This window comes from Phalangium opilio, unplaced genomic scaffold (genome assembly GCF_054372755.1).
Source record: "Phalangium opilio isolate 3A_F unplaced genomic scaffold, DU_Popi_V2 ptg000056l_1, whole genome shotgun sequence".
NCBI lineage: Eukaryota > Metazoa > Arthropoda > Arachnida > Opiliones > Phalangiidae > Phalangium > Phalangium opilio.
The window spans coordinates 6,633,131-6,655,196 of NW_028324175.1; the positions used below are offsets into that span (position 1 = coordinate 6,633,131).

Sequence of the window (22,066 nt, forward strand, 5' to 3'; positions counted from 1 at the left end):
GGTACATCTACTTTAAACTGAGTCATAAGGTCATAATGTAGTCTTTGTAAATAGTAAATCGAATACAAACTTACCAATTAATACGGAACTTCCTGAATAAGTAAAAGTCACAGTCTTGGTAAATTTTCAAGTTAGTGAATCACTGTCACATTAACAAAACTATTTTTTTTACGTTCGAATACTCAATTAGAACGTTGTTAAAATCAAGGTCCACGATCTTTTTGAATTTAAATTTAATTTGGCCTTCGAAAATGAAATAATTTTTAGCAAACTATTTTTATTCAACTCCTCCCTATATTAATATTTCGTTGTCATAACGGTCGGAACATTTCGTGCCATTCTAGATATAACACTTATTAAAAATCTGTTCGGGCGCCAATCGGGCCAACGGCACTATGAAAATCAAAACACGTTACAAGCTCGATATATTATATTATGTGTGTGTATATATCGCGACTAGAAAATTTCACCCTTCGACGTTCGAGCGAGTGTCAGCGAAGTTTGCTCGCTCTGGCCCCTACGTTTTTAGTTTTGCCGCTCTTTAGAGCTGGAAAACTATTGTTCTGACCGCTGCTGGCTGGCTGGCTGGCTTTTTTTTGCTGTGACCTGAGGAGTTTCGTCATAAATATTTTGAAATTCCCGCGATTTTTAACTGAAAATTCACCCGAAGTTCACGTTACGCCTCATAGGTGGCGTAACGTATTTTATTTCAATTGAAATTATTTTTCCGTCGGTGCGGGGCCTCGAACCTGCGATGTGCCGATCCATACTAGACGCCAGTGAAGGCGCCTGAATCCGTGACTCAACCAACTGACCCACGCTCGCTTAGTTCAAAACCCGAGTTAAGTTAGACCAGAGAGGAGAGAAAGAGGGAGATAGAAACGCGCTTTATAAAATTCGCCGAAAAATGGGAAAATAGGGGGTAGTAAAAACAATTTTCGGTACGTTTCGTCGTTTAGTTTTAGTCTTTTGCGCATGGGGCATTGACCTTCTCGCCTTATCTCTGTCATCCCCTACGTCAACTGTGCGCGAAAAAGCAGCGCATAGGCACCGCGGTGTACCCTAGATTTACCCCCGTTTTCACCACGCATGGATCACGGCTGCCTATACTGATTCTCTCTCCCTCTTTCTCTCCTCTCTGGTTAGACTGTAGAGTAGAGAGAGGTAGAAGCGAGCGGGTAGAAGGATGTGGATCCCCTACCCACCCACCCTCCCCTTCCCGGCGCGCGCCAACCAGCTGCAACTGGATTTTGTAAGTGGGAGAGGAGAGAGAGTAGAGAGAATTTTCCGGAGGCTTGCGTAGCGCCCGCCAAATTATTTTTTGCATGTAATTTATATCAATGAAACACACTCATTTAAAGTTAGATAATTATAATTAGCTAATATGATTATTATATTTAAAAAAAATTATATTTTTTAAGTAATAAATTTAACGATAGTTGCTGAAAGATCCAAATAGAGGGCAACATGAGATGTCATAAATATTAGTTTGTTGTCTCTCTGCCTCCAGGCTCCTATTGCAAGGTCCAAGGCTTAACGGATGATCGATGATTAGATAGTTTAATCAGGTGTTTAAATGTAACTTAATCCCGGCGATACCATGATTAATGACAAACGCAATCAACATACTCATGGTTTAATTAAAGTTAATTAAATTGAATTGCTCAAAGATAATTATAAAATTAAAACAACAACTCAACTATCTGCTCAACGATAATTTGGCTAGTTTTTGTCAGTTATGCTGTTTATTTAAACGTAATTAAACAATGGTTAAATACTGCAGCGTGTATGGGTGTAAATTTCCACGCGACGTTAAATTGTCGAAACAATGGGATATAGCTTTAAAAATGGGTAAGCCACACACCAAGTCCGTGGTTGTCTGCTCCCTTCATTTTAAATTAGAGGATTACCGCCTTCAACCGAAATATGAACATTCAGGTATGTTTTAAGCGTATAATATTAATTTAAAACCAATTATAATAAGAGTTATTATTGTAGATAAGTTAAGTTACCCTCCCAGGCTTAGACCCTTGGCTGTTCCTTCCAAAAAACTCCCGTTAAGGAAACATGATCAACAAAAGTTCAAGGCTAATGGGAGATTGGAAAGACTGAAAAAAAAGGAATCAGCTCTCACAATCTCCAACTTTGCATGCAAGTGAAACAGCTGAAATAAATGGACCAGCAGACCCAGAAATTCTAGCTGAAAGATTGGGGATTGATGCGGTTCAACAAACTACCGAGGAAACTACGACCGACAAATGCACCACTCCAAACCCCAATGATAAATCAGGGTTGCACGGGTCAGGGAGAACCTAGAAAACCTGGAAAAGTCAGGGAATTTGAAAATGGGCCAAAAAGGTCAGGGAAAAGTCAGGGAATTTTATTTTAGTAGGTAAAATTTCTGGGGATAAGTCTTTATTGAAAGAGTAATGAAAGTTTCTCATCCTCTCTTAACACAGAAAACTCTAGAGCAATCCTAAAAAATGTCTAGAATTGTTTTTCTAAAGTTAATGCTCTCTAAAGAAATCTACCAGACTGTTATTTATAGTTAAAATGTTCCTTAATCGTTTTGGTGTGAAAAATACATTGGAAAACTTAAATGTAGAGACTTTATTTAATTATAAGCACTTAAAACGTGCTGTAAACATTTACACTTTCGGCCTAAAAGGTCAGGGAAAATCTCAGAAAAAGGTCAGGGAATTTGGTTTTGAATATTCCGTGGCAACCCTGTAAATGCATTATGGCAGATGGTCAACACCTTGGAAAATCATACATGTTATGTTAATGCTTCTAATGGAATATTGAATGCCACCTCTATAATTTCATTAACAGGATTACAAAGTACTGGTCTATTTGATGCGATCATTAAAAATATTAACAGTAAGTTCATACCCCTTTTTCATGGACAAATAAGGTAGAGAGGGCCTAGAATGGGGGAAAGTACGAGTCTCGAGATAGGGTATTTTTGACACTCATGAAACTAAAACTTGGCATTTGATTTCATTCACCGCTCTATCAGCTTTGTTTGGAATAAGTAAAGTTCAGACCTCAAATCATTTTAAATTAACTCTTACGCAGTTCCCAAGCTTGTTAAAACCCGTGAAAAAAAATGCAAATAAATAATGAACCAAGACTCCTGACATTTTGTAAAACAATTTTATTTAATAAATTTGTAAGATTCTATCACATTTTAAGGAACTTAAAAATATCTCTTCAGCCTTATTTGCGCCATTACATTCCGTCCTTTTTATTCCATTTCGAATAATTTGGAATGTAGTAATTAAAATAAGCAAAAAAACCTTTTAAAATAAGTAATTTATAATCTTGGTAAAAGATTGTTAGTAAATTTTTGGTCTTTAGGCACATCAATAACAAAACGGTCATCTTCCAGTTTGGAATAAATTCCAAAATGACAACTTTGAAGTCCTAAAGGGGCCAAACTAAGTTGCACTTGCCCATAATACATTTGTTAGGGTTTCAAAGAAAATGTTCCGTCCTTCTTGATTACGTAAGGAGTTTTCTTGAGGACTGTTTCTAAGTTTCCTTTTTCACCAATGACTGGACACTTCATTTCGACCAAATTATCGTTGACTAGACCGTCAGGGGAACACCCCAAGAATGAATAAGAAGGGTTGACTTCAAAGCCAATCTTCGGTACTTTTAAATTAGACTTTTTTTAAAGCAACAAGTGTTTTTTTTTCGTTTGTAATTCCATACTGTGTGAATTCATTTCAATTAAAGTTTGACTGAAGAGCTTTTTGAATTTTTTCAGTAGGATCTTTTGGAAAATATGTGTAATACTCGTAGCAATTTTGACAAGAGAGAGAGCAACAGGTACTAAACAAAACAAAACAGTATTACCAATTTTTATACTCATGTTATGACCAAGGCTTAAGAGTTTACATAACTAATCTGGTTAATACTAGGGTGATTAGGTTTTCAACACTTACCATTTTTGAAAATATTCTCTTCTGAAAATTGTGGTTCATTCATTGCAAGAAATTTCGAGTACTAATTTTCATTTGGCACTGAATTATAAGTTTAAACGTCACATACACTCCCGCTGATGCTACTACAGGCCTCAGGCCTGCCATTTTTTCCCCCTAGATCAAGCTTCGCGTTTTCTCCGGACGGTGGCACTAGTGAATCTTTTTTTTCGTTCTTGGCGCGGAATCTGAATTCAACAATAATCCAGTCCCGACCGACTCCCGTAGAAGTTTTCGAAATATTTCCACTCCCTTCCGACTCCGTTCCCTTTCAGAGATAATATTCCCAAAGCCAAATGGTTTATTTTACCCAACTCCAACTCCGACCAAAAATGAGGGAGTCCCTTGGCTTTCTATGGAGTTGGAGTTTTCCCAAAGCCTTTGCAGTCCTCTACTAGAGAGGCAGTTGGTGTTCGAATCTCCTACTAATCAGGGCCCATCTACCAGTCAAAGTTCTTTCATTCCGATTTAAAACGTCGAGATTTTAAATCCTAAATATCAGTATTTTTTCGTCTTTTGTCTCGAAATATTTCTTTCGTGTGTTGTCAGCACGCTTAAAACTAGGTTATAGATTACCGCAAAATCACTCCAGTATAGGAACCAGGGTCGTGCTGAGAACCAAAGCTAGAACAAATTTTATATTGAATAAGCTGCCGTCGAACATAGGGAGTTGCCAATCCTGTAAGCCTGAGAAAAATTTCCTCACTAAGTTTTTACTTTCGCGAGTTTTAGAGGTTCGGAAAAGTATTGGTCCGACCCTGCCTGGCAGGCTAGGCGTCCCTTCAACCACATTTTTATTTATAAATTATTTCCTTACTAAGTTTTTACTTTCGCGCGTTTTAGAGGTTCGGAAAAGTATTGGTCCGACCCTAGCTGGCAAGCTGGGCCTCCCTTCAACCCCATTTTTAGTTCTAAAATTGTTTTATACTAAATTAAAATATATAAAATTGTTTTTAAATTAACTTTTTTGGCACAAATATTATGAGATTTTTGTAAGTTTTTCGGATCCAGCTTCTCTGTTTAATTAACGCTTAGTACGTCATAAACAAAAAGGAATGAGGTTGTTTTTGGCGGTAATATATATCGGACCTGAATTCTATTCAGTACGATTTTCTCTGTTCTTTATCTCCACCATCCGTTTCCGTGTCCCGTCTAGCGTTGTTCTTTAGGGCTTATGCAAATTACTTCATTTCTATTGCGTCAAGTTTCAATAGAACATGACTCGGGGCTAATTCTAAGCGCTGTTGCATATTGCTAATAGCGTGCAATCAATGAATAATTTTAGTACCCAAACGCATCAATTAACCCACAAATATTAGGTTTGCAACAAAAATATCAAGAAAATTGTTCCAGTTCATAGGACAGAAGTTGATTATTTACTTGTTTCATAATCTATAACCCAAAATCAAGCTAGATTATTTTTATTCATAATTGGAATGATATTTGATATTTAAAAGAAAAAAAATAACCGTAAAGTATATATGCCGGGGTCACCTTACAATAAATTTAGCTAGCCAAGGCAAAACGTTAATATGGCCGGGGCCATCTTGTTGTTTTTAAAGAAAGAGTCGACGCCAGCGGCTCCTATTGACTTCTTAGCTAAACGATGGATGCCTCTGAGCGAGGGGCTAATCATTCGTCAAAATTTTGTGCACCTGATTTCTGAATTTTTCCGCGATTTCCGTTGATTACGGAATGAATTCCTTGATTTCCATGCATGATAACGATTATTTTAGGTGATTTCCGTAATCTTTACACTGATTTCCCGTTGGCGCAGATTACTTGTGATTTCGGTTTGAATTCCGGTGATTTTTTTGGTGAATGCCGTGATTACCACTGGATTCTTCGTGAATTACGATGAATGTATTTCAACTGACTTACTATTTTTATTTTCGAATCCCTCGATTAATTATGTGTGTATATTTCACGAAATGTGTGATTACCGAGGTGATTACAAAAATTACTAGTAAATCATTGATTTTTTCCCATTTTCTCAAGATTTCACGTGATTATTTCTGATTATCTCGAGATTTCACGTGATTTCCAGTGATTATTGGAGATTTCTGACTACCTTTGATGACCCACAAAAATGATTTTGATTACTGGTGATTATCTAAGAATTGTAGGAATGAAGTAATTCGATTTCTGCGGTTTTGTACATCTGATTATTCAAGTGACTAACCCCTCGGCTTAGAGTTCATCTTGACAAAAATGTTCATTACTTATTTTGCAGATTACGAGCTATGACCTAATAATGATATAAATTTGTAGTTGGGAGCATAGTTCTAAATTAATAAAAACTGTCTTTGTACACAAAGACGCGAAAAAGTAAGAGATAAGTGTAGAAAATTAATTGTTTGAAGTAACAGATATTCAAATTTTCATTTTTGAAGACGTGATTATAAAACATCAATTATTTGAAAAAATTTCTTATCTTAGTTTTTTTCACCAAAATTCCTTAAGTAAAATATTTTATCCTTAAACATGTGCATCATTTTAAAAATAGAAAACGTATGCATTTTATTTTCTTTTTAAAATTTAGAGTTAGTTTGAGTATTCGGGCCTATAAGGAGAATAAAATGGGCAGAAAATTTTTGATAGCAGACAAAATCAAGCATGAAAACTTAACAAAACGTGTTCGTTTATTTTAAAGCTTTCGAGGTTCCAAAAATTGACGTGTTGTATATCTCTCAAAAGATCACGATCAAGCTACAGATCCTTTTGACTCTAATAACTACATCACAGTCAAAGGGCGAATGTAATTTTCGGTTCGCAATATTTTCAATTTTGAAATATAAAAATAAATAATTCTAGCTCTATTTTTCAGATATCCGAGTATTTGAACTTCCTCGAAGCAAATGTTTCTCGAAAATAAACAGTAGTATCAAGGTAGTTTCTCTGAAATTTTTGTGAAAAAAACTAAGATAAGAAATTTTTTCAAATAATTGATGTTTTATAATCACGTCTTCAAAAATGAAAATTTGAATATCTGTTACTTCAAACAATTAATTTTCTACACTTATCTCTTACTTTTTCGCGTCTTTGTGTACAAAGACAGTTTTTATTAATATCTGTCACTTCAGTCTTAATATGAATTAAAACTGTTTAGAAACTACTATTTTAAAACGTATACTGAAAAGCAGGCGCTCCATTTAAGTCTTGTGGTGTTGCGCGTATATTAGTTACCACGTTTGAACTAACAAAGCCCTAACCATCTATTATAGAAGTATTAATCTTGATTGCTTCAACGCCCAGTCCAACTCAAATTGCCTTCCCGTCGTTTTCACGTGCAAAGCACAGTGGATGCAATAATACAAATAGATTCCGAAGACTTAGGCTAAAAAATTATTACGTAGACCTGTGTACAAAAACAATCTATACACCTGTGCACAAACATATTCCATAGACCTGCGCTGGGTGACCACATTTCCCAAATTTTATAATTTTTCCTATTTTCGGATGTCTTTCTATTAGTTCCTATAATTTCGATAATTTTCCTATATTTTCCTATTTTTTGAAATTGTAGATATTTTGTGCGCTCTCACTTTTGGTTTTGTTATATATCACCAAAGCTATGGAAGCCTCTAAAAATATTTGTCAGGGAAGTCTGTGATGTTTTAAAGTTATAGCATATGTTTCTAAGATTACGTTCCATAAGTATGACACTTCCTATATTTCGAAATGCTAGAGACTTAATGAGAGCTAGTTCGAGAACGACGCGAGAATTGACTAAACGCGATTTTCTACTCCATCTTCCTATTTAGTCTGTACTAAGCCTTTGACAGGGCCTCATCAGGCGTCGCTTTACGAGAATCTATGACGTTTCATTTACGTCACTTCGAGACAAGCTCTCGGTTTCCAGTGACAAATTTATGTAACATATCTTACGATCTTATTGTTATAATTAAACCAAAGCTCCTTTGTAAATCTTGGCTTATTACTTTCAAAGCATTTGCAACCTATATTTTGCTATTTTTTCAAGAGTAGTTCTCTTGTCTCTACCTGTTTTTTAATTATACATCTATATCATAAGTTTATAAGATATGTTCCATAAGTATATCACTACCCATACTTCGTAATGTTAGAGGCTTAATGAGAGCTAGTTCAAGAACGACGTGAGAATTGACTACACTCGGTTTTGCAGTCCATCCTCCTCTTTAGTCTGTACTAAGCCTTTGACAGCGCCTCACTAGGCGTCGCTTTACGAGAATCTATGACGTTTCACCTACGTCACTTCATGACAAGCTCTCATTAACGAGTGACACACTTATGGAACATATCTTATAAACTTATGCTATATCTATATAAATTAAATTCCTGACTGACTGACAGACTGACTGATAATCATCGCCCAGCCCAAACCGCAGGCCCCAGAAGGCTGAAAATTTGGAGGAACGTTACTCGTAAGTAGTAGGCGCGTACTAAGAAAAAATTTTCCAATCCGCCGCCATCTTAATAAATGGCGCCCAGAAATGTAACAAATCTTCTCTTTGTAAGAAAGTCCGCGCGTTTAAACCGATTTCACAAATATTTAGTACACTGGATTCCTGTAACCTATAGACGGGCTGAATGGTCTTTCGGGATCGATTTGTTGCCATCATTTTTAAATGGCGGCCAGATATTTAAAAACCATTCTTTATAGAATGTCTGCGTGTAAAGTAATAAAAAATGTCCCGACGAGCTGATGGGCGACGCCGAGTGCCTTCGCTCCTAGGATGCTACAAAAATATTAGTCGAATCAGTAAAATGCACCCATACTTGATGGAAGTTCTTACTACACTCAAGCGATGCCGCGGGTAACAGCTAGTCTCCTATAATTTCCTGTAAATCAATTGTAAATTTTCTATTTTCCTATAACTATTACAAGGTTATTTGTGGTCACCCTCAGTGCAGAAACATATTTCGTAGATAACATAGACTTGTGAAAACACATGTCATATAATTGTGTAGAAACAGATCCCGTAGACTTGTGCACAAACAGATCCCTTAGAATTGTGCACAAACAGATCCCTTAGAATTGTGCACAAACAGATCCCTTAGAATTGAGCACAAACTGATGTCATGGACTTGCGCACAAAATGATGTCATAAACTTGTACAAAAAGAGATGTTATATACCTGTAAACAAAAAGATTCCATGGACCTCTGCACAAAAAAATTCCATACCCCTATGCTCAAGAATATCTCGTACACCAGTGCACAAAAATACTGCATATCCATTTGCACAAAAATATCCCGTATCCATTTGCAGAAAAATGTTCTTTAGACCTGTGCACAAACAGATGCAGTGGCCTTTGCAAAGACAGATTCCTTAGACCTCTGCACAAACTGATTGAGTAGGCTTGTGCACAAAAATATTCCGTAGACCTGTGCACAAACAGATACCGTAGACACGTGCACAAACAGATACCCTAGACACGTGCACAAACAGATACCGTAGACATGTGCACAAACAGATTCCGGATACTTGGACACAAACGGAAGTCACAGGGTTGTGCACAAACAGATGTCATAGACTTGCACAAAAATACATCATAGACTTGTGCAATAAGAGATGTCAAGGATATGTGCACATCAGATTCCACGGACTAGTGCACAAACAGAAGTCATAGAACTGTTTCCATAAAGATTCCATACCCATTTGCACGAAACGATTCCATACCCATTTGCACAAAACGATTCCATAGACCTGTGCACAAAAATAATCCATAGACCTGTGCCCAAAGAGATTCCATAAAACTGTGCCCAAAGAGATTCCATAAAACTGTGCACAAAAGATTCCCTAGACCTGTGCTCAAAAAAATATGCCGTAGGCCTGTGTACAAACAGATGCCGTAGACCTGTAAAGAAACAAATTCCGTAAACATGTGCACAAACAGATGCCGTAGGCCTGTGTACAAAAAGATTCCGGAGATCTGTGCACAGATTCGGTAGCCATGTGCACAAACAAATTGCGTAGACTTGTACACAAGTGGAAGTCACAGGCTTGTGCACAACAGATGGCATAGACATGTTCAAACCAGATTCCATAGTTTTGTGCACAAACAGAAGTCATAGACATGTGCACAAAAACATTCTATAGACTTGTGCACATCAAGTTTCCATAGACCTGTGCACAAAAGATTCCATGGAGATGTGCACAAAATATTTCATTGAACTGTGCGCAAAACATTATATATGCTTGTGCACATAAAGATTCCTTAGACCTGCGCGCTAAAGATTCCATAGACCTGTGTACATAAAGATTTCATACCCATAGCACAAAACTATTCCATAACAATTTGCACAGAAATATTTCCTAGACCTGCGCACAAAATATTTCATAAAACCGTGCTGTGCACAAAAATATTCCATTGACCTATGCACAAAATATTCAATTGGCTTTTGTATAAACATGTGACATAGACCTGTGCACAAAAACATGCCTTGGACCTGTTCAGAAACATTCCATACCCCTATATGCTCAAAAATATTCCACACTCATTTACACAAACATTTTCCGAAGACCCGTGCACAAACAGATGCCGTAGACTAGCGAATAAACAGATTCCATAGATTTGCGCACAAATATATTACGCAGACTCGTTCACAAATAGATTTCACAGACTTGTACACAAACAGAAGTCACACGGTTTTGCACAATCCGATGTTATAGACTTGTGCACAAACAGATGTCATATGCTTGTGTAAAAAACTGATTTCATAGACTTCCTCAAAAAAGAGATGTCACCGACATTTGCACAAGAGATTCCGTAGACTTGTGTACATAAAGATTCTTCAGACTTGTGCACAAACATATTTTGTAGACCTGTACACACAGATACCATAGACTTGTGCAAAAATAGATGTCAAATATTTGTGCAAAAACACATCCCTTAGACTTTTGCACAAAGTGATGCCATAGACTTGTGCACAATCATATGTCCTAGACCGGTGTACAAAACATTCCACGGACGTCTGCACAAAAACATTGCATATACCTGTACACAAAAATAATCTATGGACTTCTGCACAAAAACATTCCATATCCCTATGCTCAAAAATGTACCTTACCCATTTGCACAAAAATATCACGTTCACCTGTGCACAAAAATATCACGTACACCTGTGCACAAAAATATCACGTACACCTGTGCACAAAAATATCACGTACACCTGTGCACAAAAATATTTCTTACACCTGTGCACAAAAATATTCCAAATCCATTTTCACCATAATATTCCGTACACCTGTGCACAAAAATATTCCAAATCCATTTTCACCTTAATATTCCATACACCTATGCACAAAAATATTCCCTACACCTGTGAACAAAAACAGTTCGTACACCTGTGCACAAAAATATTCCGTACAATTGTGCATAAAAATATTCCGTACACCAATGCATAAAAATATTTCGTACACTTGTGCACAAATAGAAATCACAGGCTTGTGCACATAGAAATGTCGCATACTCGCGCAAAAAGAGATGTTATAGACATGTGCACATCAGATTCCATAGAGTTATGCACAAACATTTTCAGTGCCCTTATGCTCAAACAGATTTCAAACCCATTTGCACAAAAATAATACGTAGACCCGTGCTCAAAAATATTCCGTAGACCTTTGCTCAGAAAGAAGTCACTCGCGTCTGCACAAACAGATGTCATAGAATTGTGAATAAACAGAAGTCATTCGCGTGTGCACAAACAGATGTCATAGAATTGTGAATAAACAGATGTTATAGACTTGTGCACAAAGAGATGTTATAGACTTGTTCACAAGTAGGTGTTATAGAATTGATCATAAACAGGTCTTATAGACTTGTTCACAAACAGATGATTTAGACTTGTGCACAAACAGATGCTTTAGACTTGTGCACAAACAGATGGAATAGACTTGTGCACAAACAGATGTTTTAGTCTTGTGTACAAAGGGATGTTTTAGACTTGTGCACAAACAGATGTTTTAGGCTTGTGTACAAACAGATGTTTTAGACTTGAGCATAAACAAATGTTATTGACTTGCGCAAAAAGAGATGTCATAGAAATGAGCAAATCAGATTCCATAGACCTGTGCACAAACAGAAGTCATAGACCTGTGCAAATAAAGATTTTTCACTTGGACACAAAGATTCTTCAGACTTGTGTGCACATAAAGATTCTTAGGACTTGTGTGCTCATAAAGATTCTTCAGACTTGTGTACACATAAAGATTCTTCAGACTTGTGTGCACATAAAGATTCTTCAGACTTGTGCACATAAATATACCATAGACCCATGAACAAAAAATTCCATAGCCCTGTGCACAGAAGATTCCATACTCCTATACTCAAAAGGATTCCATGCAGATTTGCACAAAAACATTCCGTAGACCTGTGTAAAACAATATTCCATAGGCCTGTGTAAAACAATATTCCATAGGCCTGTGTAAAACAATATTCCAGAGGCCTGTGTAAAACAATATTCCTTAGGCCTGTGAACGAAATGATTTTATACTCCTTTGCACAAAAATATTCTGTAGGTCTGCGCTTAAACAGATTCCGTAGACTTGTACACAAACAGATGTTATAGTTTAGACTCGTGTAAAAATTTAATTACCTATAATTGGTAATTATCTTTAATTGCTTATTTTGTTTAATTATCTTTAATTGCTTATTTTGTTTAATTATCTTTAATTGCTTATTTTGTTTAATTATCTTTAATTGCTTATTTTGTTTAATTAAGTTTAATCTGTACTTCGCAACTAAATTAGTTGGACGCGCAATAGTTATAATGACAATTAAACTAGCTAATTGTCCTACCAATTTGATTATCCGCAGTAAAACGACGTAAGTCCTGGAATGACTTTCTTTATTACTTAACCCAAGCAAAAAAGTCTTAAGTTCCACAGTTTAAAGGTAAACCACGTAATTTGGAGCAGGTACTTAAAACTATTAAAAACAATACTTAAACTTTGTTTTTCTTAATGAAACAAAAACTGGCGCCCACTTTAGAAATGGGGCTTTCATTTAAGACCGTTTTCAAATCTATCAAACGTATAGTTATTTTTGTAAGGGTAGTTACAAAATGGGTAAGTTTGGAAAATTTCCCATGTTATTTCTATGGAGATTCTCTAGTTTTTCGCCAAAATCTGTGATTAATTTTATGGAAATGAAAACCACCCTTAGCAACTTTATGCTTTATAAAATAAAGTATTAGGTGGATCATCTTGAAATTTTTACCACATATTAAGGGCCCGGATTTTAGTTCAGTAGGAAAATTTCGAAACAGTAAACTTAATACGAGAAAAGTTAAAACCAATCCAAAAACCTTCCTTATACATTAAAGCCGTCATCAGGCCTTATCTAAGGGAGCTACCGCTCCCTTAGAATATACCATATATTTACTATTACCATAAGTTCATGAGATATGTTCCATAAGTTTGTCACTGGTTACTGAGAGAAGTGACGTAGGTGAACTGTCATAGATTCTAGTAAATCGACGCTTCGTGAGGCGCTGTCGAAGGCTTGGTGCAGACTTTGTCACTGATTACTGAGAACTTGTCATGATGTGACGTAGGTGAAACGTCATAAATTCGAGGTAAAGCGACGCCTGATGGGGCGCTGTCTAAGGCTTAGTACAGGCTAAATTGGAAGATTCACTGCAAAATTAACCGAGTGTAGTTTGCAATTCTCGCTTCCGTCGTTCTCGAACTAGCTCGAGCTGTAAGTCTCTAGCATTTTTCGAAGTATAGGTAGTGACATACTTACGGAACATATCTTATAAACTTATGCTATTACCAATAGAAAAATAATCTTAAAAATAATAATAACAACAACGCAAACCAAGAAAAATAATTGGAAAACGTTACCAAGGAAGATAGAGATAGGGAAGTTTCGTGTAACGCTATAACTCCGGTCGCCCAAAAATCCCGTTTTCGGCGTGATGTGCATGTGCGCACGCGCCGCACTTTTCTCGCGAATCGTGCTGAGGATAGGCGACACTACCGATTTCCTGCGCAGTTCAAACTAACGCCGAATATAAGTCATGTGACTTGCTTTATTTCGTGAAGAGAGATTCCTATACTGACCAAACTTCCCTATCTCCATCTTCCTTGACGATACATTTTAGAAGAATGTGATTTTAGCTCTCACGTAAGAAATTTATTTCTACTGGCAACACAATGTCACATTTTTAAGTTTAGAAATTTCAATTTTTGGTAAAAACCACTTTAGAGGGCTGTGGATATAGTTTGATTCCGTTTCTCCACTAAATTTTGGAAGAATTGTTTACCAGATTGCTTAGCTTATCTGTATTATTATCCAAGAACGAGTTTTGTTTTTCGGAGTCCTTAGAAAACGTCTCCTTGGCGATACAAGGACACTTTTTTAAACCCACAAAGCGCCAAACTGCAATTGGTAATTAATTTTAATCGATATGAGAAATTTGGTGCGCATTTCACACGTTATGATTCAAAATTTTAAAGAAAACGGGTATAAATGCGATGTTTCGAAAACAAGTTGGGAAACCAAAATAAACCTCTCCGAGTCGACACGCATTTAAGAGGTTTTTCTTAAATAATTAAATAAATATAATTGATATTAATTATTTTGATCGTCATTAATTTACCTTAATTATTGTTAAGTCGTTTTAAGAAACGTTATTCCTAAAATCATTTGAAACATAGCTATTGTTGACGTTTGAATTCCAGCGGATACCTCTTTAATAATTTTTGGAAATTTAGATTTATTAGTCTGTCAAACGAAAGAAGAGCCCTGAGAAATTTGTCCAAATTGGTGTCGCCACCATCGACCCCATAGTACTTTATCAACTTGTTTTGTTTTGTCAATAGTCGTCTGTAATATAGTCTGCTATAAACAGATAGGCTTAATCGCAATAGAACCAATACATTTTGCAATATATATTTAATATGTTTATGTTTCATGGTTTTTACAATCATTGAATATTAAAGAATATAAAACAAAATTAACGACAAGACACCAGTTTTATCTTTATTGAACTAGCATTGCAATATATTTTAATGACATTAGTTAAAGTACTTGTCCATAAGTCTAAGTAGTTCAGCATCAAAGCGTCTTCAGTCCACGTCTTCATCAGAGTTTTCGCTGTCTTCTTGCATATTAATTATAAGAGGTTCAATTGTGGTTTCGATGATGGGATCTTTTTCCCAATACTCATGCATTATATTCTCGACGTGCTCTATTGCCTTACGCCAATTCTCTGGTGTCACACGTTCAATGGCCCTCAATGTTGCATCTTTGACCGTCGAGAGTTTGAAACCAGAATTCTGCTTCGCAACGTCGTTCTTCACTTGTGCCCATATTAGTTCAATAGGGTTAAACTGGCAATGGTACGGTGGAATTCTCACTACCGTGTGACCTCTACTTTTAGCAACCTCGTCAATTTCGTACTTCAGGGTTCTGGACTTGTGACGCTTTATTATTTCATAAAGTTCCGCTTTGAGTAAGGTTTTATCATAGGGAATATCGCGGTCATCCAGCCATTTCTGCATGTCGCCTTTACGGGTTGCTATGGTAGGTGCTTTGTCCACAATAACTGAATGATATGACGCGTTGTCCATGAAGATGGTCACATTGTCTAATGTTTTTAATGAATTTAGCCCAACCGCGGGTTTCGTATTTACAATTCAAACGACGCTATTTATCGAATTAAGCGACCCCAAAAATGCTATGTAGTTTAATTTCTATTAATGTCGCTTTTTAATGAAAGCGTTTTAAATACATTTTTACTGCCTTGGAAACGCCACTATTTGACGACTATGCAACAAGATGATAATAAACAAGACGGCCCAAGGTCATCGTACGAGTGAATAGTCCCTCTATACCCTACCCTAATGAGTGGATAACCCCTCTTAACCTTACCCTAATGAGTGAATGGAGTTCCTTTTAAGCTAAAAACTAACGATAGCGAAAGCGCAGGCGAAAACTCCGGTCACAACTACTACTACTATTACGGCTGGGGTCAAACTAAGAGCCTATCGTATACAACGATGTGGCTAAAAAGAGAAAGAAATTCAAAGACCCTTAAAAAAATCGAAAGTGTCTAGAGAGCTGCAAAATGAAAATATTAAACTCCAACTCCTTCCAACTCCAAGGCAATACGCAACAATGACTCCAATTCCTCCCAATGCCATAATCAAAAGTTTCAACTCCGCAGAACTCCGCCAAGCGAAATGTAAAACTCCTCCCAACTCCTTCCATGAAAATTAAAATTTCTTAAACTCCTCCCAACTCCTTCCATAAAAGTAAAATTTCTTAAACTCCTCCCAATTCCTTCCATGAAAAATAAAATTTCTTAAACTCCTCCCAATTCCTTCCATGAAAATTAAAATTTCTTAAACTCCTAGCTTCGTCCATTAAAATCTTTCTAGTTTCTAGTCTTTGGAAGATTTCTTCACTCTTTAGAATTGGAAAACTAGAAAGTTGTAGCTCATTAGTTTTCTTTCAAATTTGGCCTGAGATTGATATCACGAGTACTTATAAATTATGATTTTCAAATAAGGAAAAATATTTACTCATAAAATTCTTCTAGACATTAAAACTTAAGATTTGGGGGGAAAAGGCGCTACGCGTTGTCGTTGAATCATATTTTACGCTTAGTTTCTTAAATTAGCTATTTAATTAAAATCGGACTGATTCGCTTCGCAAATGCTATTTTGAAGGAAAAGACCATGAACCTCACAAATCAAGAAATACTAACACTAGAGTCCATTCTGTTATTAGTTGTGCCTGCCAATATGCCTACTGCCTTACTATAATATGCCTCAAAGCTAGAAAGGAGACTCTTGTCAATGGGTTTAAGAGAAAAGGAAAGAGCCCGCGGCCCCACTGTGTGAGAGACTCACTGAGGGGACGTGTCACGGTGGGTAACGGGTGTAAAAATAATTTCGTACGAAGCATCTGAAGACAAACAACGCTAAAGTCCGCTTTTAAATTGGAGACCTACCACTTACCAGACTTAAGTTTTCCAACTCCGTAGATTTCCATGTTTTAAGATAATTTTCCAATGCCTCCCAACTCCGCAATTATAATTATCATTATTCCCATTGCCTCCCAACTCCGCACACGAAAACTTCCACTGCCACCCAACTCCAATTTTATCTCAGAAAAACATTTCCAACTCCTGGAGTTCCCATCGCTTAAACGCGGAACCCAGCGGGTTTCGGAGTTCTTCCACGGAGTTGCAGCTCTCTAGTTGAAACCGACTAGTGGTATAATTAAGGAAAATTGCAAAAACAATTTTTTTCGTAACCTTGACTTACTAATATTAAAATATCGAAATAATAGGGATGCAACGATGCATCGGTCAAGAATCGGCTTCGGCCAGAATCGGCCACTTGGCCGAATAATCGTTTTGGTTAGAACTGATCTTTTGAGCTAGCATAAAGCAACTAACAAGTTTGAAATTTAACAAAAAACGTAATTTAACGAAATATTAATTTTTAATGTACACTTACAATAATTTAAAACTGAATGAGTTACATCACTATAGGTATAGCAGCATTTGCGATTTTAACTATGCTAAATAAAAGGGGAAATATTCTCCCACAATTTTAAAAGTTCTAGCAATATTCATAATACTATATATTAATTAAAATAATACCGACAGGGTTTCAATACTGCGCTTAAAGCTGCTAAGTTATTCGTTACATTTTTTTTTTTTGGTAAATATGCTTATTCAGTTTTCTTAGTGGGAATTGCTTTCTCTTTAATATTATCAGGGTAAAGTTGTTTCAAAGGAACTAAACTTAACAACATAATATGGCGCTGATAAACGCTGCTGGCTCGGAAACCAGAGTCAGTTCCGTGTAAGCGATCCAATACACCCATTACACCAAAATTTTGATTGAATCTAATTATGAACGAGTAAAGAAGAGGAATACGTCAGACGGGGACTTTTGGAACTATAATGAAAGTCCCTACGTCAACCACGGTGACTTTAGGGAAGGTCCCCCACTCCCACTTTGAACTTTATGCCCTTATTTGTCAAACAAGGGAGGAGAGAGTGTGTAGAGAGCTGCAACTCCGTGGAAGAACTCCGAAACCCGCTGGGTTCCGCGTTTAAGCGATGGGAACTCCAGGAGTTGGAAATGTTTTTCTGAGATAAAATTGGAGTTGGTAAGTGGTAGGGCTCCAATTTAAAAGCGGACTTTAGCGTTGTTTGTCTTCAGAAGCTTCGTACGAAATTCTTTTTTCGCACGTAACCCCACGTGATGCGTCCCCTCAGTGAGTCTCTCACACAATGGGGCCGCGGGCGCTTTCCTTTTCTCTTAAACCCATTGACAAGAGTCTCCTTTCTAGCTTTGATACATATTAAAGTAAGGCAGTAGGCATATTGGCAGGCACAACTAATAACAGAATGGACTCTAGTGTTAACTAGTATTTCTTGATTCGTGAAGTTCGTGGCCTTGTCCTTCAAAATAGCATTTGCGAGGCGAATCAGTCCGATTTTAATTAAATAGCTAATTTACGAAACTAAGCGTAAAATATGACTCAACGACAACGCGTAGCGCCTTTTCCCCCCAAATCTTAAGTTTTAATGTCTAGAAGAATTTTCAGAGTAAATATTTTTCCTTATTTGAAAATGATAATTTATAAGCACTCATGATATCAATCTCAGGCCAAATTTGAACGAAAACTATAGTCTGTCAAACGAAAGAAGAGCCCTGAGAAATTTGTCCAAATTGGTGTCGCCACCATCGACCCCATAGTACTTTATCAACTTGTTTTGTTTTGTCAATAGTCGTCTGTAATATAGTCTGCTATAAACAGATAGGCTTAATCGCAATAGAACCAATAAATTTTCCTATATATATTTAATATGTTTATGTTTCATGATTTTTTACGATCATCGAGTATTAAAGAATAAAAAACTAAATAACCGACAAGACACCAGTTTTATCTTTGTTGAACTAGCATTGCAATATATTTTAATGACATAAGTTAAAGTATTTGTCCATAAGGCTAAGTAGTTCAGCATCAAAGCGTCTTCAGTCCACGTTTTCATCAGAGTCTTCGCTGTCTTCTTGCATATTAATTTTAAGAGGTTCAATTGTGGTTTCGATGATGGGATCTTTTTCCCAATACTCATGCATTATATTCTCGATGTGAAATTTATGAAATAATAAAGCGTCACAAGTCCAGAACCCTGAAGTACGAAATTGACGAGGTTGCTAAAAGTAGAGGTCACACGGTAGTGAGGATTCCACCGTACCATTGCCAGTTTAACCCGATTGAACTAATATGGGCACAAGTGAAGAACGACGTTGCGAAGAAGAATTCTGGTTTCAAACTCTCGACGGTCAAAGATGCAAAATTGAGGGCCATTGAAGGTGTGACACCAGAGAATTGGCGTAAGGCAATAGAGCACGTCGAGAATATAATGCATGAGTATTGGGAAAAAGATCCCATCATCGAAACCACAATTGAACCTGTTAAAATTAATATGCAAGAAGACAGCGAAGACTCTGATGAAAACGTGGACTGAAGACGCTTTGATGCTGAACTACTCATGGACAAGTACTTTAACTTATGTCATTAAAATATATTGCAATGCTAGTTCAACAAAGATAAAACTGGTGTCTTGTCGTTAATTTAGTTTTTTATTCTTTAATACTCGATGATCGTAAAATCTTGAAACATAAACATATTAAATATATATAGCAAAATTTATTGGTTCTATTGCGATTAAGCCTATCTGTTTATAGCAGACTATATTACAGACGACTATTGACAAAACAAAACAAGTTGATAAAGTACTATGGGGTCGATGGTGGCGACACCAATTTGGACAAATTTCTCAGGGCTCTTCTTTCGTTTGACAGACTATAAACGCACTTTAAATGAGACAAAGACAAATATATTGTTATCAAGTAAATTTATTACTTCTAGAAAAACTGCCTTACTTTATTCAAAAAAAAAAACCAACCTCAAGACAAAAATAAGCTTTCTTCTACTGGAATTTTCATTCATTTTGAAGTTCCCGCCACAAAATTTTCCCCCTAAGAACGACATCTAGTGGTCACTAAAAAAACGGTATGCCGCCCCATGGGTAACTTCCTACCTATAGCCCTTTATTAATACAAGTCGGCTATGGCTCCACCAAAGACCATTAAACACAGATGGACTGCAAAAATGATAAGCTGAAAAACCCGTTCTTCTAATGGCATCGCCTGTCGGCAGCGCCCCTAGCGGGAGACTTCCGAAACTTAATTCGACTCATAAGCCTTATATTATGGCTATGGTTGAGTCGAAAAAGTTGTCAATATTGGTCGCGGGGTGGCGCTGGAGACTCTCTAACCTTAAAGAACCACGCGCCATATCTCCATTCCAGTCCACATGTGTTTATTGGTCTGGCGCCCCTAAAATACTGGCTAATGCTGCTCCATGCACCAATTTTGGGAAAGGCAGGGAGCAATCAGAACTCGTCAACGAGGGCGGAGCTAAAACTAGCCATTGCTAAGCTTGGCATGCCATTCATTTCCTCCCCTCGACTATGGGAACCATCTAGTTGCATTTTTTGAACTAAACCAAAGACGAGACACGCTTAAACTATTAGGGTATGGCAGATATTTGAAACCTTAAGACAATTTTTTTTAAATACTATGGGTATGGATCGAGTATCAATACGAGTACTATAATTGATTGAACTAGATTTACTAATCGAGATGACCACAGTTTTTATAAAACTCGTTAAATACTAGATGGCGACATTATCTTTTGGATTTTGTCATTTAATCATAGAAGATATTCTGGTAGAGTTTAATCAACGAATACAATGATAGAAAGTATGGAACTAATCAACGAATACCTCGAGTTCATAAAAATGTTTTTACCTTTTCATCTTGTAACATCAGGATATGTTGTTTTATTTCATTCAACTGCTCTTCGGATGGAACATTCGCTTCATCTGCATCCTCGTCTCCAGTTCTGGCTGTTCCATTATCAATTCTTCAATTGATAGTGGAACAGCCAGGACTGCAGCTGAGAAGCTGGCATAGTTCTCGTTCCTTCGTCAGCAAACTATTTAGTCGCTCCAAACGTTCGTACTTTCTCTTCAAAAGCGTTTCAAATCTTCCTTTCAAATGGGACTCCTGTTGTAGCAGTCCCATGTTTCCCATGCCGTTAACATCATAGTCATGGTCCACTTTTAATTGTAGGCAGAGATTAATGTACTCGGTTTTTAACTCGTTAACGAAGGTTTCCATTCGAAGATGCAGATCTTCCTCATGGTTTACAATTTGACGTTGCAAGTCTTCGTGATAATTGAAGATGTTTTGCAGTCTATCCAATTGGTCCTGTTCAGAAAAGCCAATCTTCGCCCATGTTCTTCGCCCATGGACACATGGGCGAAGATTGGCTTATCTGAAAAGGACCAAGGTTTTCTGGGATTCAGCTAGCATTTTGGTTACCTTCTCGACAAGATTGAACCTACGAAAAAGAAAAACGGATACTTCAGAAAAGTTTGGGAGATAATTTGTAGCTACGTCAGAGAAACCATTTTTATGTCTTAAACATAATTAACTCAATAACTGAAACGTTCATTATTAAGTATTATCAGTCGTCTTTGAAGAAGCGCGAAATTCAAAAGTTTGGGGTAAAATAGGGTTTTTTCGGCAAGGATTGAATTTTCAATTAAATATTGATATTAATGTGAATAATTTATTCAATCTCAATTTATAAGCTAAATCTACTCTGCCGAACCACAATCCAACGTTAATTTCAACTTAATTAAGTATAATTAATGAGATATTAAAGCAAAACAACCATATTTTCTGAAAAAACACGAATAACTTTTATTGAAACTAAATAATTCATAATATAATTACACGAGTTGTTCGTCCAACCAATTTTTTCATTTAAAACTTAAATAAATTTACATTATCATTGAATAACATGGAAGGCGCGAATGTTCGGCAAAAGATAATTAGGGAAAAGTATTTATTGAAACTCATTTTACAAGCTAAAACAATACTGCGGAACCACATTTAAGTGTTAATTTCATATTCATTTGGCGTAATTAAAGAAGAATGAACCGAAAACAACCTTTTTCGGGTAAAATTCATGGATAACTTTTAGT

At 36.5% G+C, this 22,066-nt stretch overlaps 2 protein-coding genes and 1 long non-coding RNA gene across 3 annotated transcripts in view; 1 reads left to right on the forward strand and 2 right to left on the reverse strand.

Moving 5' to 3' along the window:
• The first annotated feature begins 1,356 nt into the window (after positions 1-1,356).
• On the forward strand, positions 1,357-3,188 carry LOC149668301 (uncharacterized). Its single transcript, XM_089841183.1, has 2 exons — positions 1,357-1,938; positions 1,999-3,188. Exons 1-2 carry the CDS (start codon positions 1,767-1,769, stop codon positions 2,157-2,159), a joined length of 333 nt encoding a protein of 110 aa, XP_089697309.1. The 5' UTR covers positions 1,357-1,766; the 3' UTR covers positions 2,160-3,188.
• LOC149668302 (uncharacterized) lies at positions 3,143-4,735 on the reverse strand. Its single transcript, XM_089841181.1, has 3 exons — positions 3,951-4,735; positions 3,718-3,837; positions 3,143-3,657 (listed from the first exon to the last, which is right to left on the reverse strand). The coding sequence occupies exons 1-3, from the start codon at positions 3,991-3,993 to the stop codon at positions 3,470-3,472; spliced, it is 351 nt and encodes a 116-aa protein (XP_089697307.1). The 5' UTR covers positions 3,994-4,735; the 3' UTR covers positions 3,143-3,469.
• A 12,680-nt stretch (positions 4,736-17,415) lies between these two features.
• LOC149668303 (uncharacterized) overlaps positions 17,416-22,066 on the reverse strand; it is a 108,796-nt gene continuing 104,145 nt past the window's right edge. Inside the window, exon 4 of the long non-coding RNA XR_016368044.1 lies at positions 17,416-17,839. This is a non-coding gene — a long non-coding RNA (uncharacterized LOC149668303). The remainder of the gene's footprint in view (positions 17,840-22,066) is intronic.

Bases quoted from the DNA above. Each gene is read 5' to 3' on its own strand.
- LOC149668301 (XM_089841183.1), top strand. From the start codon at position 1,767: ATGGTTAAATACTGCAGCGTGTATGGGTGTAAATTTCCACGCGACGTT. The intron at 1,939-1,998 runs GTATGTTTTAAG...TTATTATTGTAG, and splicing joins ACCGAAATATGAACATTCAG to ATAAGTTAAGTTACCCTCCC.
- LOC149668302 (XM_089841181.1), bottom strand. From the start codon at position 3,993: ATGAATGAACCACAATTTTCAGAAGAGAATATTTTCAAAAATG. The intron at 3,838-3,950 runs GTAAGTGTTGAA...TGTTTTGTTTAG, and splicing joins AGAGAATATTTTCAAAAATG to TACCTGTTGCTCTCTCTCTT. The intron at 3,658-3,717 runs GTATGGAATTAC...CTAATTTAAAAG, and splicing joins AATTGAAATGAATTCACACA to TACCGAAGATTGGCTTTGAA.